The following is a 15,278-nucleotide window of genomic DNA, read 5'->3' as shown; positions in this document are numbered from 1 at the left end:
GAGCACAATTGAGAGCATCCTGACTGGCTGCATCACTGCCTGGTATGGGAACTGTACCTCCTTTAATCGAAGGATTCTGCAGAAAGTGGTACGCACAGCCAAGTGCATCTGTAGTTGTGAACTTCCCACGATTCAGGAAATTTACAAAGACAGGTATGTAAAAAGGGTCCGCAGGATCATTGGGCACCAGAGTCACCCCAACCACAATCTGTTCCAGCTGCTACCATCGGGCAACGCTACCGCAGCATAAAAGCCAGGACCAACAGGCTCCGGGACAGCTTCTTCCACCAGGAATCAGACTGCTTAACTCACGCTGATTTGAGTGTATTTCTATGTTACATTGCTGTTCTGTTTATTAAAAATTACTATGATTGCAGATCGCTCATTTAGACGGAGGCGTAACGTAAAAATTTTTACTCCACATGTATGTGCAGGACGTAAGAAATAAAGTCAATTCAATACATCTTTCTGCGACAGATCATAGTTCAATAGTCTCTGCAAAATTGTTTCATACGTTATTATTGCACATTGGTACCATATTATTGTGTATATAATTATTCTCGACTTTATTTTTTGTAAAGTCTGCGCACTGCTAAGTGTGATTTTAAATATTGTTGCTGTAACGAAAGAATCTCCCACTCGGGATCAATAAAGTATTTATTATTATTATTATTCTCCAGACCTATATCTCTTTCACCAATAAACTTCACAGCTCTTGAATTTACTCTCTATAGCAATAGAACCATAAATAGTTAAATAGTAATATGTAAATTATACCAGTAAATTTTGAAATAAGTCCAGGACCAGCCTATTGGCTCAGGGTGTCTGACCCTCCAAGGGAGGAGTTGTAAAGTTTGATAGCCACAAGCAGGAATGACTTCCTATGATGCTCTGTGTAGCATCTCGGTGGAATGAGTATCTGGCTGAATGTACTCCTGTGCCCAACCAGTACATTATGTAGTGGATGGGAGACATTGACCAAGATGGCATGCAACTTCGACAGCATCCTCTTTTCAGACATCACCGTGAGAGAGTCCAGTTCCATCCCCACAACATCACTGGCCTTATGAATGAGTTTGTTGATTCTGTTGGTGTCTGCTACCCTCAGCCTGCTGCCCCAGCACACAACGGCAAACATGATAGCACTGGCCACCACAGACTCGTAGAACATCCTCAGTATCGTCCGGCAGATGTTTAAGGACCTCAGTCTCCTCAGGAAATAGAGACGGCTCTGACCCTTGTAGACAGCCTCAGTGTTCTTAGACCAGTCCAGATATTGTCAATTCGTATCCACAGGTATTTGTAATCCTCCACCATGTCCACACTGACCTCCTAGATGGAAACAGGGGTCGCCGGTGCCCAGCTCTCCTCAGGTCTACCACCAGCTCCTTAGTCTTTTTCACATTAAACTGCAGATAATTCTGCTCACACCATGTGACAAAGTTTCCTGTCCTCCACATTATGACTCCCTTCCTTTCCAGTCCTGAAGAAGGGTCTGTGGTTGAAACGCCGACTGTTCACTCCTCTCTATAGCTGCTGCCTGCCCCCCCTGAGTTCCTCCAGCATTTTGTGTGCGTTGTTTTGGATTTCCGCATCTGCAGATTTTAGCCTGTCAAACCAATACGCATGCGCGGTCGTCGTGCTCAATCCTCGAATATCGCGCATGCGCTAAGAACCCGCGAGCTCACGAAAACGGATGCAGGTAAGAGTCAGCTCCGGGCGGAAAAAACATAATCACTGGCGTCTGAAACGCGACCGAAAGACAATTACTGTGATTTGCAGCCACACTGGTACTCCACCCAAAGACGGTCCTGGTTCTTTCCCTCTCTCTCAGCCCCACGATCCGTATCCGGGCCCCAGGGAGCTTTTGACTCTTAGGCCCCGATGCTGCCTCTGGAGCTTTTGATGGTGGACAGGGAGGGTTCTCTTCGCGAGGGTTTCTGGGTAGAGAGGCAGCCATAGGCAATAGTACCGGTGTTGTCCCGTACAGTCAAAAAAGTGGGAGCGGATGTATCTCCCAAACACTGCCGAGCTCCAGCTATGTAAATCCGAACTCGGAACAAAAATATAGTTCCCAGTTAATTTCATGAAACTTGGCTACAGGAGGAGCAGGACTGGCAGCTTAATATTCCAGGGTTCCGATGTTTCAGATGTCATAGAGGCAGTGGAATGAAAGGTTGAGGTTAGTAGCATTGCTTGTCAGGGAAAATGTTACAGCAGTGCTCAGGCAGGACAGATTAGAGGGCTTTTCTACTGAGTCCCTATGGGTGGAGCTGAGAAACAGGAAAGGTATGGCCACATTAATGGAATTCTATTATAGACCACCCAATAGTCAGCGAGAATTGGAGGAGCAAATCTGCAGAGAGATAGCAGGCAACTGCAGGAAACATAACGTTGTGGTGGTAGGGGATTTTAATTTTCCATATATTGATTGGGACTCCCATACTGTTAGGGGTCTAGATGGGTTAGAGTTTGTAAAATGTGTTCAGGAAAGTGTTCTAGATCAATATATAGAGGTACCAACTAGTGGGGATGCAATATTAGTTCTCCTATTAGGAATCGAGTTAGGACAAGTGACGGAAGTGTGTGTAGGGGAACGCTTTGGTTCCAGTGATCATAACACCATTAGTTTCAACTTGATCATGGATAAGGATAAATCTGGTCCTAGGGTTGAGGTTCTAAACTGGAAGAAGGCCAAATTTGAAGAAATGAGAAAGGATCTAAAAAGCGTGGATTGGGACAGGTTGTTCTCCGGCAAGGATGTGATTGGTAAGTGGGAAGACTTCAAAGGAGAAATTTTGAGAGTGCAGAGCTTGTATGTTCCTGTCAGGATTAAAGGCAAAGTGATTAGAAATAAGGAACCTTGGTTTTCAAGGGATATTGCAAGAAGAGGGAGTTGTATGACATGTATAGGAAACAGGGAGGAAATAAGGTGCTTGGAGACTATAAAAAGTGCAAGAAAATACTTCAGAAGGAAATCAGGAGGGCTAAAAGAAGACATGAGGTTGCCTTGGCAGTCAAAGTGAAGGATAATCCAAAGAGCTTTTACAGGTATATTAAGAGTGAAAGGATTGTAAGGGGTAAAATTGGCCCTCTTGAAGATCAGGGTGGTCGGCTATGTGCGGAACCAAAAGAAATGGGGGAGATCTTAAATAGGTTTTTTTGCGTCTATATTTACTAAGGAAACTGGCATGAAGTCTATGGAATTAAGGGAAACAAGTAGTGAGATCATGGAAACTGTACAGATTGAAAAGGAGGAGGTGCTTGCTGTCTTGAGGCAAATTAAACTTGATAAATCCCCAGGACCTGGCAGGGTATTCCCTCGGACCTTGAAGGAGACTAGTGTTGAAATTGCAGGGGCCTTGGCAGATATATTTAAAATGTCGGTGTCTACGGGTGAGGTGCCGGAGGATTGGAGAATGGCTTATGTTGTTCCGTTGTTTAAAAAAAGAATCGAAAAGTAATCTGGGAAATTATAGTTTGACGTTGGTAGTGGGTAAGCTATTGGAAGGAGTACTAAGACACAGAATCTACAAGCATTTGGATAGACAGGGACTTATTAGGGAGAGTCAACATGGCTTTGTACATGGTAAGTCATGTTTAACCAATCTATTGGAGTTTTTCGAGGAGGTTGCCAGGAGAGTCGATGAAGGGAAGGCAGTGGATGTTGTCTACATGGACTTCAGTAATGCCTTTGACAAGGTCCTGCATGGGAGGTTAATTAGGAAAATCCAGTAGCTCGGTATACATGGAGAGGTGGTAAATTGGATTAGACATTGGCTGAATGGAAGAAGTCAAAGACTGGTAGTAGAGGATTGCTTCTCAGAGTGGAGGCCTGTGACTAGTGGTGTGCCATAGGGATCAGTGCTGGGTCCATTGTTATTTGTCATCTATATCAATGATCTGGATGATAATGTGGTAAATTGGATCAGCAAATTTGCTGATGATACAAAGATTGGAGGTGTAGTGGACAGTGAGGAAGGTTTTCTCCTCACTGTCTGTAAAAATGGGCTGAAAAATGGCAGATGGAGTTTAATACAGACAGGTGTGAGGTATTACACTTTGGTAGGACAAACCAAGGTAGAACATACAGGGTAAATGGTAAGGCACTGAGGAGTGCAGTAGAACAGAGGGATCTGGGAATACAGATACAAAATTCCCTAAAAGTGGCGTCACAGGTAGATAGGGTCGTAAAGAGAGCTTTTGGTACATTGGCCTTTATTAATCAAAGTATTGAGTATAAGAGCTAGAATGTTCTGATGAGAATAAGGCATTGGTGAGGCCAAATCTGGAGTATTGTGTTCAGTTTTGGTCACCAAATTACAGGAAGGATATAAATAAGGTTGAAAGAGCGCAGAGAAGGTTTACAAGGGTGTTGCCGGGACTTGAGAAACTCAGTTACAGAGAAAGGTTGAATAGGTTAGGCCTTTATTCCCTGGAGCGTGGAAGAATGAGGGGAGATTTGATAGAAGTATATAAAATTATATTTTATACTTTATTGTCGCCAAACAATTGGTACTAGAATGTACAATCATCACAGAGTTATTTGATTCTGCGCTTCACACTCCCTGGATTACAAATATTAAATATTATAAATATTAAAAATAGTTAAAATTGTTAAATATTAAAAAAATTATAGATCATAAATAGCAAATAGAAAAATGGGAAGTAAGGTAGTGCAAAAAAACTGAGAGGCAGGTCCGTATATTTGGAGGGTACGGCCCAGATCCGGGTCAGGATCCGTTCAGCAGTCTTATCACAGTTGGAAAGAAGCTGTTCCCAAATCTGGCCTTCTGAGTCTTCAAGCTCCTGAACCTTCTCCCAGAGGGAAGAGGGACGAAAAGTCTGTTAGCTGGGTGGATCGTGTCCTTGATTATCCTGGCAACAATGCTCCGACAGCATGCGGTGTAAAGTGAGTCCAAGGACGGAAGATTGGTTTGTGTGATGTGCTGGGCCGTGTTCACAATCTTCTGCAGCTTCTTTCAGTCTTGGACAGGACAACTTCCATACCAGGTTGTGATGCACCCTAGAAGAATGCTTACTACGGTGCATCTATAAAAATTAGTGAGTGTTTAGGAGACAGGCCAAATTTCTTTACTTTTCTCAGGAAGTAAAGGCGCTGGTGGGTCTTCTTGGCAGTGGTTGGACCAAGTCAGGTCACTTGTGATATTGACCCCGAGGAACTTAAAGCTTTCGACCTGTTCCACTTGCGCACCACCGATGTAAATTGAGTCCTGCGGTCCGCTACTCCTTCTGAAGTCAACAACCAGTTTTTTCGTCTTGCTGACGTTGAGGGATAGGTTGTCTTCACACCATGCCACCAGGTTCTTAATTTCCTCTCTGTACTCAAACTCATCATTATCCGAGATACAGCCTACAATTGTTGTGTCATCAGCAAACATATATATTGAGTTTGATGGAAACTTGGCTGCACAATCATGGATGTACAGTGAGTACAGCAGGGGGCTGAGTACACAGCCTTGTGGGGCACCGGTGCTCAGAGTGATTGTAGAGGAGAGCTTGTCCCCTATTTTTACAGCCTGGGTCCTGTCTGTGAGGAAGTTGAAGATCCAGCTGCAGATCTGAGTGCTGAGACCCAGGTTCCGGAGCTTAGGAATCAGTTTATTTGGAATGGTAGTATTAAAGGCAGAGCTGTAGTCAATGAAAAGGAGCCTTACGCATGTGTCTTTATTCTCCAGGTGTTCTAAGGCGGAGTGTAGGGCCAGAGAGATGGAATCTGCTGTTGACCTGTTGCTCCGGTAGGTGATTTGCAAAGCGTCGAGGTTGACTGGTAGGCTGTGGTTGATGTGTGCCATAACCAATCTCTTTAAGCACTTCATAGCAATTGATGTCAGAGCCACAGGTCGATAGTCATTCAGGCATGCCACCTTGCTCTTCTTCGGCACTGGGATTATCGTTGCCTTCTTAAAACATGAGGGGATCTTAGACTGAAGCAAAGAGCAGTTGAAGATGTCAGCAAACTGTCCAGCTAGCTCGCTTGCACAGGTCCGAAGAACCTGTCCCGGGATGCCATCTGGGCCCATCGCCTTCCTTGGATTTATCTTCAGGAAGGCCCTTCTAACGTCCTCCTCAGTGACGATGAATCTCGATGCCACCAGGTCCGGTTCATCCGGAGGGAGCGGGACGCTCCTCTTCTGTTCGAATCTTGTGTAGAATACGTTAAGTTCGTCAGGAAGAGAAGCGCCACAGTTATTGATATCCCCAGCCTTTTCTTTGCGCCCAGTGATCTCATTTAGACCCTGCCATAGTCTACTGGCATCACTTTATTTAGCCTGGGCTTCCAACTTGGCTCGATATTGCCCCTTGGTGCCCTTAATGGCTTTCCGGAGTTCACGCCTGGATTCCATGTAGCGACTGGTATCCCCGGATCTAAAAGCCGCAGCTCTAGCCTTTGAAAGGGACTTGACCTCATAATCCATCCAAGGTTTCCGGTGAGGGAATACCTGGATCGTCTTGTGAGACACACAGTCCTCCGGGCATTTCCAAATAAGTCCGCGACATCTGATGGGTATAGATAGAGTGGATGCAATTATGATGGGTATAGATAGAGTGAATGCAAGCAGGCTTTTTCCACTGAGGCAAGGGGAGAAAAAAGCCAGAGGACGTGTGTTAAGGGTGAAGGGGGAAAAGTTTAAAGGGAACATTAGTGGGAGGCTCTTCACACAGAGAGTGGTGGGAGTGTGGAATGAGCTGCTAGACAAGGTGGTAATTGCGGATCCTTTTTTAATATTTAAGAATAAATTGGACAGATACATGGATGGGAGGTGTATGGAGGGATATGGTCCGTGTGCAGGTCAGTGGGACTAGGCAGAAAATAGTCATAGTCATGCTTTATTGATCCCGAGGGAAACTGGGTTTCGTTACAGTCGCACCAATCAAGAATAGAATATAGATATAGCAATATAAAAGCATAAATAATTAAATAATATGTAAATTATGCCAGGAAATAAGTCCAGGACCAGCCTATTAGCTCAGGGTGTCTGACCCTCCAAGGAAGGAGTGTTACCTCCTATGATGCTCTGTGTTGCATCTCGGTGGAATGAGTCTCTGGCTGAATGTACTCCTGTGTCCAACCAGTCCATTATGTAGTGGATTGGAGACATTGACCAAGATGGCATGCAACTTGGGCAGCATCCTCTTTTCAGAAACCACAGTCAGAGAGTCCAGTTTCATCCCCACAGCATCACTGGCCTTATGAATGAGTTTGTTGATTCTGTTGATGTCTGCTAACGGCACAGCCAAGAAGGGCTGAAAGGCCTGTTTCTGTGCTGTAGTTTTTCTATGGTTTTTTTCTATGGAAATAAAAGCTTCCATCAGGTTTACTTCTCTCTGGGTAAATAACGATATGAAACACCTTTACCTCGATGACAAGTGACTTGTGGCTTACACATCACAAAAGTGCCGCACTCCAATGAGAATAACCACTGCCCTCCACTTTATATTCATTGGCATTACCATCGATGGGTTCCTCTCTGTCAGTCAGCTGGTGGGAGGGTATCCGAGTGATTAGTCAATCTCCAGGATCGTGCTCCAGGAAAGTGCCCTTTGTAGTGTTGTGGAACATGACAGAACTTAAAATAATACCAAAGGACAAATTGAGCAAGTCACAGGTTGATTGAAGTCAGAAATAGCCCATTCTCATACAGAGAGGAATACAGTCAGAGAATTTGATGGTCAGTCAGAATGTCTGATCCGTGCCTTGTTAGAAGATGAGTGCATATCGAAACAGAAATCTGCAATATATTACAGGCCGTTCAGTGCACAGTGTTGTGCCGTCCAGGTACCCTATTCTAGAAACTGCCTCGGATTTCCCAAATGCATTGCACTCTGTTTTTCTAAGCTCCACGTGCATATCTAAGAGACTCTATGGTATCTGCCTCTACCATCATCGCTGGCAGTGCATTCCATGCACCTACTAGTGTCTGTGTGAAAAACCTACCTCTGACATCCCCTTTGACCCTTCCAAACACCTTAAAACTATGCCCCTTGTGTTTGCCAATTCAGCCCTAGGAAAAAGCCTCTGGCTATCTTCATGATCAATGCCTTTCATCATCTTATACACATCTGTCAGGTCACCTCTCATCTTCAAAGTTCACTCAACCTATTCTCATAAGGCATGTTCTCCAATCCATGCAACATCCTTGTAAATCTCCTCTGCAGTCTTTGTATAGTATCCCCATCCTTCCTATAATGAGGTAACTGAACACAATCCTCTAAGTGGGGTATAAATAAGGTTTTATATAACTGTAACATTACCTCACCGATCTTGAGCTCAGTTCCATGGTTGATGAAGGCCTTCTTAACACCATTGCCCATCAGCACTGCAGCTTTGAGTGTCAAATTGACATGGACCCCAAGATCTCGTTGATCGTCCACACTGCCAAGTGTCCTAACATAATATTGTATTCTGTCTTCAAATTTGATGTACGGAAATAAACCACAGCACACTTATCTGGGTTGAACTTCATCTGCCAGTTCTGTATCCTATCGATGTCCTGCTGTAACCTCTGGACAACTGTCCAGCCTGTTCACCACACCCTCAACTTTTGTGTCATCAGCAAACTTACTAACCCACCCTTCTACTTCCTCGTCAAGATCATTTATAAAAATCACAAAGAGGAGTCTCAGAACACATCCCTGCAGAACACCACTGGTCACCGTCCTCCATGCAATTTACAAACCATCTCCAACCACCTTTTGGCTTCTGTGCGCAAGCCAATTCTGGATCCACAAAGCAAGGTCAACTTGGATACTGGCCTCATTACTTTCTGAATGAGCCTCGCATGAGGAATTTTATCAGAATTCTTACTGAAAGCCATGTACACTACATCCAATGCTCTGCATTAGTGGTCGCCAACCAGTCGATCGCGATCGACCAGTTGATCTTTGAGACTTTCCCATTAGATCCCGAAAAAAAAAGAAAAATAAATACACAAATACATTATGCCTGATAAACCTTTCGATGCAGAAGCAGATTTTACCCCTAGAGCACATATGTGAGTTGTTTTTAACCCGCACTTAGTTGCTTTCCCTGTTTATTGTGTTTTATCTTTTTCCGCTGCCCAGCGTTTTGGGTCAGATGTGCCACTGTCTGTCAAATTCCATGGAGCATGGGAGAGCTTCGTTTATCTTAAACATAAACGAACAAACGGGCAAACTGTCCATTGGCAAAAGAATACAACACGCGTGAGTAAAAATGACTCACTTCTGCATTCATGACTTAACTGAAATTTGATCAATTTTAATCGGTTTTGACCCTGTTATGCTGCTATTTATATCACATCAGTTATGCAAAAGCTTGATCAGTTGTACTCTCTTTCTTTCAAATTGTTTGCCTTTGATAGTGTGAATACGTTTAGCATTTCAGATAGTGTGCTAGTAATTAGCATTAATTTTAGTGTTTACTGAAAAGTTAGCGCCTCTCTCTCTCTTTTCATTTAGCTGTTGTACTTTTTTCAGCGTAGCTTGTGCTGCATCAAAGTGACCAATTAGATTAGATAAGAGTACAGACTGTCGCAAACATCAGTATACGGCACTCGCTGGTGATATCCTGCAAGCTCGCTAGCATGGCGGAGGCTCCACGAAAGAAGGCAAAAACATACAAATTCCATTCAGAATGGGAAGAGGAATTTCTGTTTACCTTGATGAAAGACAAGTGTGTATGTATGTTGTGCCACCAAACACATGTACTGACTAAAAGAGGGAATCTGGAGCGGCACCACAACACCAACCACCAGAAATTTAAAGACACCTACCCCCCCCAAAGAGCGCATCTGTGCCAGGAAAGTTGAGGAGCTGAACTCAGGGTTGAAGGCCCAGCAATCGTTTTTCACAGAACATGCTGCTCAAAAATAAGGATCGGCTAAAGGACTTGTCACTCTGTGAATATTTTTTACTGCAGTTCGATGAATCCCTGGATGTAATGCAAACAGCTCAGCTTGTTGTACTTGTCAGAATGGCTTTCCAGGATTTTACATCAAAGGGGGACTTCCTCATTCTTTTGCAATTAAAGGAGAGAACGAGAGGTGAGGATATTTACAATGAGTTTAAAAAATAAGTCTGTGAAAATGACGTCCCCATACATAAACTGATGGCAATTACTACTGATGGGGCCTCAGCAATGCGCAGTGTGAGCGTTGGTTTAGAGCACTGTGACATAATAAGCCTGATTTTCCCAACTTCCTGAATTATCACTGTGTGGTTCATCAGCAGGCCTTGGCTGGGAAGGTCGTGGACTTTTCTCATGTAATGACACTGGTGGTCAAACTGATAAACTTCATTTGAGCAAAAGCACTTCAGCACCGCTTATTCAAGGTGTTATTGGATGAGCTCAATGCTGCCTACAGAGACATAATTCTTCATGCTGATGTTCCGTGGTTGAGTCACGGCAAAGTGCTGCAACAATTTGTTGACTTGCTGCTTGAGATAAAGACTTTCCTCTCAGCAAGAAACAAGGAGCATGTGGAACTGTCCAATGATGCGTGGCTACTGGATTTAGGGTTTCTGACAGACCTAATGGCTAAATTAAACGCATTTAACAACGAGCTCATGGGAAAAGACCGACACCTGCCACACATGATCAGCGCAGTTAATGCGTTTAAGGCCAAGCTCGGTATTTGGATTTCAAATTTAAAGAACGGGAGGCTGACACACTTTCCCAACTTGAAGAAAATGTTACAGGCCATCAAGGAAACAAATGCTTTTCACCCTGAGCAGTACTGTGCTTACCTAGACAAACTGGCAATAAAGTTCGATCGGCGTTTTGGGGAGTTAAACGTCATGAAAGATATTGCTGCATTTATTTCAAACCCATTTCTGTCAATCGATATAGAATAGATAGCAGCCAAATTCCAGCAAGCATTTGGTCTGCCAAGTGATATTGAAATGGAAACAATTGACTTGCAAAATGACATCAATCAAGGGCCGCTGACTTTTGGGGGCTTGTCAGCAGGGAGAAGTTTCCTCATCTCACCACATGTGCACTAAAAGTCAGTCCCTACTTTGGGTCAACTTATCTGTGTGAAATTGCATTTTCACAGATGAAAATTATTAAATCTAAGTGCAGGAGCTGTCTTACTGACAGACACCCCACAGACTGTCTCAGACTGGCTGTCTGTAGTTATGACCCAAATTTCAGGGGACTAGCAGAAAGTATTCAGCCCCAGTCATCACACTGAGTGCAACAGTCAATTTTTATTTGTTTATTTTTCGTGTTGAGATAAAATTAAATAATGAAACTTAGATTTAAAGGTATGAAGTATTGTAATATTCTTAAAGAAAGACATCTGTTTGATATGCTAGTTACAGTGTTTTCTTGGTAGAATTAATTTGAAAGTTTGACAAAAACATTTTATGTAATTCAAGTACCATTAGCCAAAATAAATGGCCTCAAGTTGGAAGTACAATATGAGCTGTTTTTCTCTAAACAATTTAGTATGTTGATCTTGCCTTTCACTAAGGCTGAGGTAGGGGATATTGGGCTTAAAAAGGTTGGCGACCACTACTCTACATTCATCAGTGTGTTTGGTTACGTCCTCAAAGATTTCAGTCAGGTTCGTAAGGCATGATCTGCCCCAGACAGAGCCTTGCTGACTATCCCACATCAGATTATGCTTCTCCAAATGCTCATAAATCCTGCCTCTCAGGAGCTTCTCCAACAACTTCCCCTCCACTGGTCTGTAATTTACGGGCTCATCTCTACTCCCTTTCTTGAAAAGGGAACAATGTGTTCTAATCCTCTGGTACTTTTCCTCTCCCTATTGATGTGCAAAGATCATCGCCAGAGGCTCAGCAATTTCCTCCCTCACTTCCCACAGTAGCCTGGGGTATATCTCAGGTTGAGTACCCCCAACTTGAGCTGAAATTGGTACAATTGTGATGCCAGAGCTCACATTCAGAGGAGATCATCTAGAAACATGTAAAATTATGAAAGGAAGAGATAAGATAGAGGCAGGAAAGTTGTTTCCACTGGTAGATGAGGCTAGAACCAGAGGACATTGCCTCAAGATTTGGGGGAAATTGGGATGGAGATGAGGAGGAACTGCTTTTCCCAGAGGGTGGTGAATCTGTGGATTTCACTGCCCAATGAAAGAGGGGAGGCTACCTCAGTAAATATATTTAAGATTTTGGCAAAGTAGGGGAATTAAGGGTTATGGGGAAAAGGCAGGTAGGTGGAGATGAGTCCATGGCCAGATCAGCCATGATCTTATTCAACGGCGGAGCAGGCTCAACGGGCCAGATGGCTGACGCCTGCTCCTATTTCTTATGATCTTATGTTCTCACCACAGACTAAAATCTCTCCTGAAATATTGTCCTTCACCCATTGATGTCTTTTGCAAATATTTTTACAGGTTTGAAATGGCAGAACACTTGTGCACGGGAATCTCAGACACAACAACACATCAGTTTTGCTGACTCTGGATATTTAAGGAGTGACCAAAGATTTTCTTATGCTACACCAACACATCTGTTGTCGATCCTTGGAGATGAAGAACTATCACATCTCCAGCTGGTGATGTATTCTGTCTCTGAAATGAAGTTTTTTGTTTTAACTTTGTGAAATCCACTGGAACCGGGAGCTGAGAACATACCAGCATTTGTTCACTGAAGATCGGTTCTTCAACTGCATTGATTGTACAAGGGATTCAAACATCTGACTTTCTGAATTGCCAGAGAATTGATCGTAGTGAGATATCATTCTCCTTCTCTCAGTGTGGGAAGAGATTCACTCACAGGCTACCTGCAGACAGACCAGTGAGTTCACAGTGGGGAGAGGCCATTCACCCGCTCTGTGTCAGGGAGGGGAACCACTCAGTCATCCAGTCTGAAGATACATCAGCAAGTTCACACCATAGTGAGATGCTCCACTAGTTCTGTAAGGGGGAAACCATTCTGTTAACGATGGCAAAGGTATATCAGAAAATTCACCAGTGAGGGGACATTGACCTGCTCGGGTGGTGGAAGGCATTCACATACTCAACCACACCACAGTGACACCAGCGATTTCACACCGGGGAGATGCCATTCACCTGCTCTGAATGTGGGAAAGGGTTCACTCAATCATCTCAGCTGAATGAACACCAGCGAGTCCACACTGGGGAGATACTGTTCACCTGCTCAGACTGTGGGAAGGGATTCACTCAGTCAAATCACCTGCTACAACATCAGTTAATTCACACTGGGGAGAGGCCATTCACCTGCTCAGACTGTGGGAAGCGATTCAATCACTCGTCTAACCTACAGAGACACCAGCGAGTTCACACCAGGGAGAAGCCATTCACATGCTCTGAATGTGGGAAGGGATTCACCCATTCAACTCAACTGAAGGAGCATCAGCGAGTTCACACTCGGGAGAAACCGATCACTTGCTCTGAATGTGGGAAGGTATTTGCTCGGTCATCTCAACTGAAGTTACATCAGCGAGTTCACACTGGTGGGAAGCCGTTTACTTGCTCTGAATGTGGGAAGGTATTTGCTCGGTCATTTCAACTGAAGTTACATCAGCGAGTTCACACTGGTGAGAAGCCGTTCACCTGCTCTGAATGTGGGAAGGGATTCGCCCAGTTATCTGAACTGAAGTTACACCAGCGAGTTCATACTGGGGAGATGCCGTTCACTTGCTCTGAATGTGGGAAGGGATTCGCTGTGTCATCTCGACTGAACTTACATCAGCGAGTTCACACTGGGAAGAAGCCGTTCACCTGCTCAGTCTGTGGGAAGGGATTCACTCAGTTGTACAACCTACAGAGTCACCAGCGAGTTCACACTGGGGAGAAGCCATTCACATGCTCTGAATGTGGGAAGAGTTTCACCCAGTTGTCCAACCTACAGAGTCACCAGCGAGTTCACACTGGGGAGAAGCCGTTCACCTGCTCAGACTGTGGGAAGGGATTCACTCAGTTGTACAACCTACAGAGTCACCAGCGAGTTCACACTGGGGAGAAGCCATTCACATGCTCTGAATGTGGGAAGGGTTTCACCCAGTTGTCCAACCTACAGAGTCACCAGCGAGTTCACACTGGGGAGAAGCCATTCACTTGTTCTGAATGTGGGAAAGGATTCACCCAGTCAGCTAAACTGAAGGAGCATCAGCGAGTCCACACTGGGGAGAAGCCGTTCAGTTGCTCTGAATGTGGGAAGGTATTTGCTCGGTCATCTGACCTGAAGTCACATCAGCGAGTCCACACTGGAGAGAAGCCGTTCACCTGCTCTGAATGTGGGAAGGTATTTGCTCGGACATCTGACCTGAAGTTACATCATCAAGTCCACACTGGGGAGAAGCCATTCACTTGCTCTGAATGTGGGAAGTTATTTACTCGGTCATCTGACCTGAAGTTACATCAGCGAGTTCACACTGGGGAGAGGCCATTCACCTGCTCTGAATGTGGGAAGGGATTTATTAAGTCTTCCAGTCTACAGAGACACCAGGGAGTTCACACTGTGGAGAAGCCATTCACATGCTCTGAATGTGGGAAAGGATTCATCCAGTCATCTGAACTGAAGTTACATCAGCGAGTCCACACTGGGGAGAAGCCATTCACCTGCTCTGAATGTGGGAAGCGATTCACCAAGTCAGCTAAACTGAAGGAGCATCAGCGAGTTCACACTGGGGAGAAGCCGTTCACCTGCTCTGAATGTGGGAAGGTATTTGCTCGGACATCTGACCTGAAGTCACATCAGCGAGTTCACACTGGGGAGAAGCCGTTCACTTGCTCAAACTGTGGAAAGAGATTCACTCACTCATCCAACCTACAGAGACACCAGCGAGTTCACACTGGGGAGAAGCCGTTCACATGCTCTGAATGTGGGAAAGGATTTATGGATTCATCTCATCTGAAGTTACATCAGAGAGTTCACACTGGGGAGAAGCCGTTCACTTGCTCTGAATGTGGGAAGGGATTTGCTTGGTCAGCTGAACTGAAGTTACATCAGCGAGTCCACACTGGGGAGAAGCCGTTCAGTTGCTCTGAATGTGGGAAAGGATTCATTCGTTCATCTCAGCTCTTGAGACACCAGCAAATTCACACTGGGTAGAAACCATTCATCTGCTCAGAATGTGGGAAGGGATTCACCTATTCATCTCAACTGAAGTTACATCAGCGAGTCCACACTAGGGAGAAGCCGTTCAGTTGCTCTGAATGTAGGAAAGGATTAATTTGGTCATCTCAGCTCTTGAGACACCAGCAAGTTCACACTGGGGAGAAACCATTCAGCTACTCAGAACGTGGGAAAGGGTTCAGCTATTCGATTCATCTGAA

The 15,278-nt window shown here is 44.5% G+C and overlaps 1 protein-coding gene across 1 annotated transcript in view; it reads left to right on the top strand.

The window, feature by feature from the left end:
• The first annotated feature begins 1,672 nt into the window (after positions 1-1,672).
• Positions 1,673-15,278, top strand: part of LOC140198344 (uncharacterized) — a 92,728-nt gene continuing 79,122 nt past the window's right edge. Inside the window, 3 exon segments of the mRNA XM_072259444.1 lie at positions 1,673-1,702; positions 5,700-5,759; positions 12,372-15,140. Of these exon segments, the coding sequence (XP_072115545.1) occupies positions 13,039-15,140 (2,102 nt within the window). The 5' untranslated portion in view covers positions 1,673-1,702; positions 5,700-5,759; positions 12,372-13,038.

This window comes from Mobula birostris, chromosome 5 (genome assembly GCF_030028105.1).
Source record: "Mobula birostris isolate sMobBir1 chromosome 5, sMobBir1.hap1, whole genome shotgun sequence".
Classification (NCBI taxonomy): domain Eukaryota; kingdom Metazoa; phylum Chordata; class Chondrichthyes; order Myliobatiformes; family Myliobatidae; genus Mobula; species Mobula birostris.
This window is presented reverse-complemented; position numbering and strand designations above follow the sequence as displayed.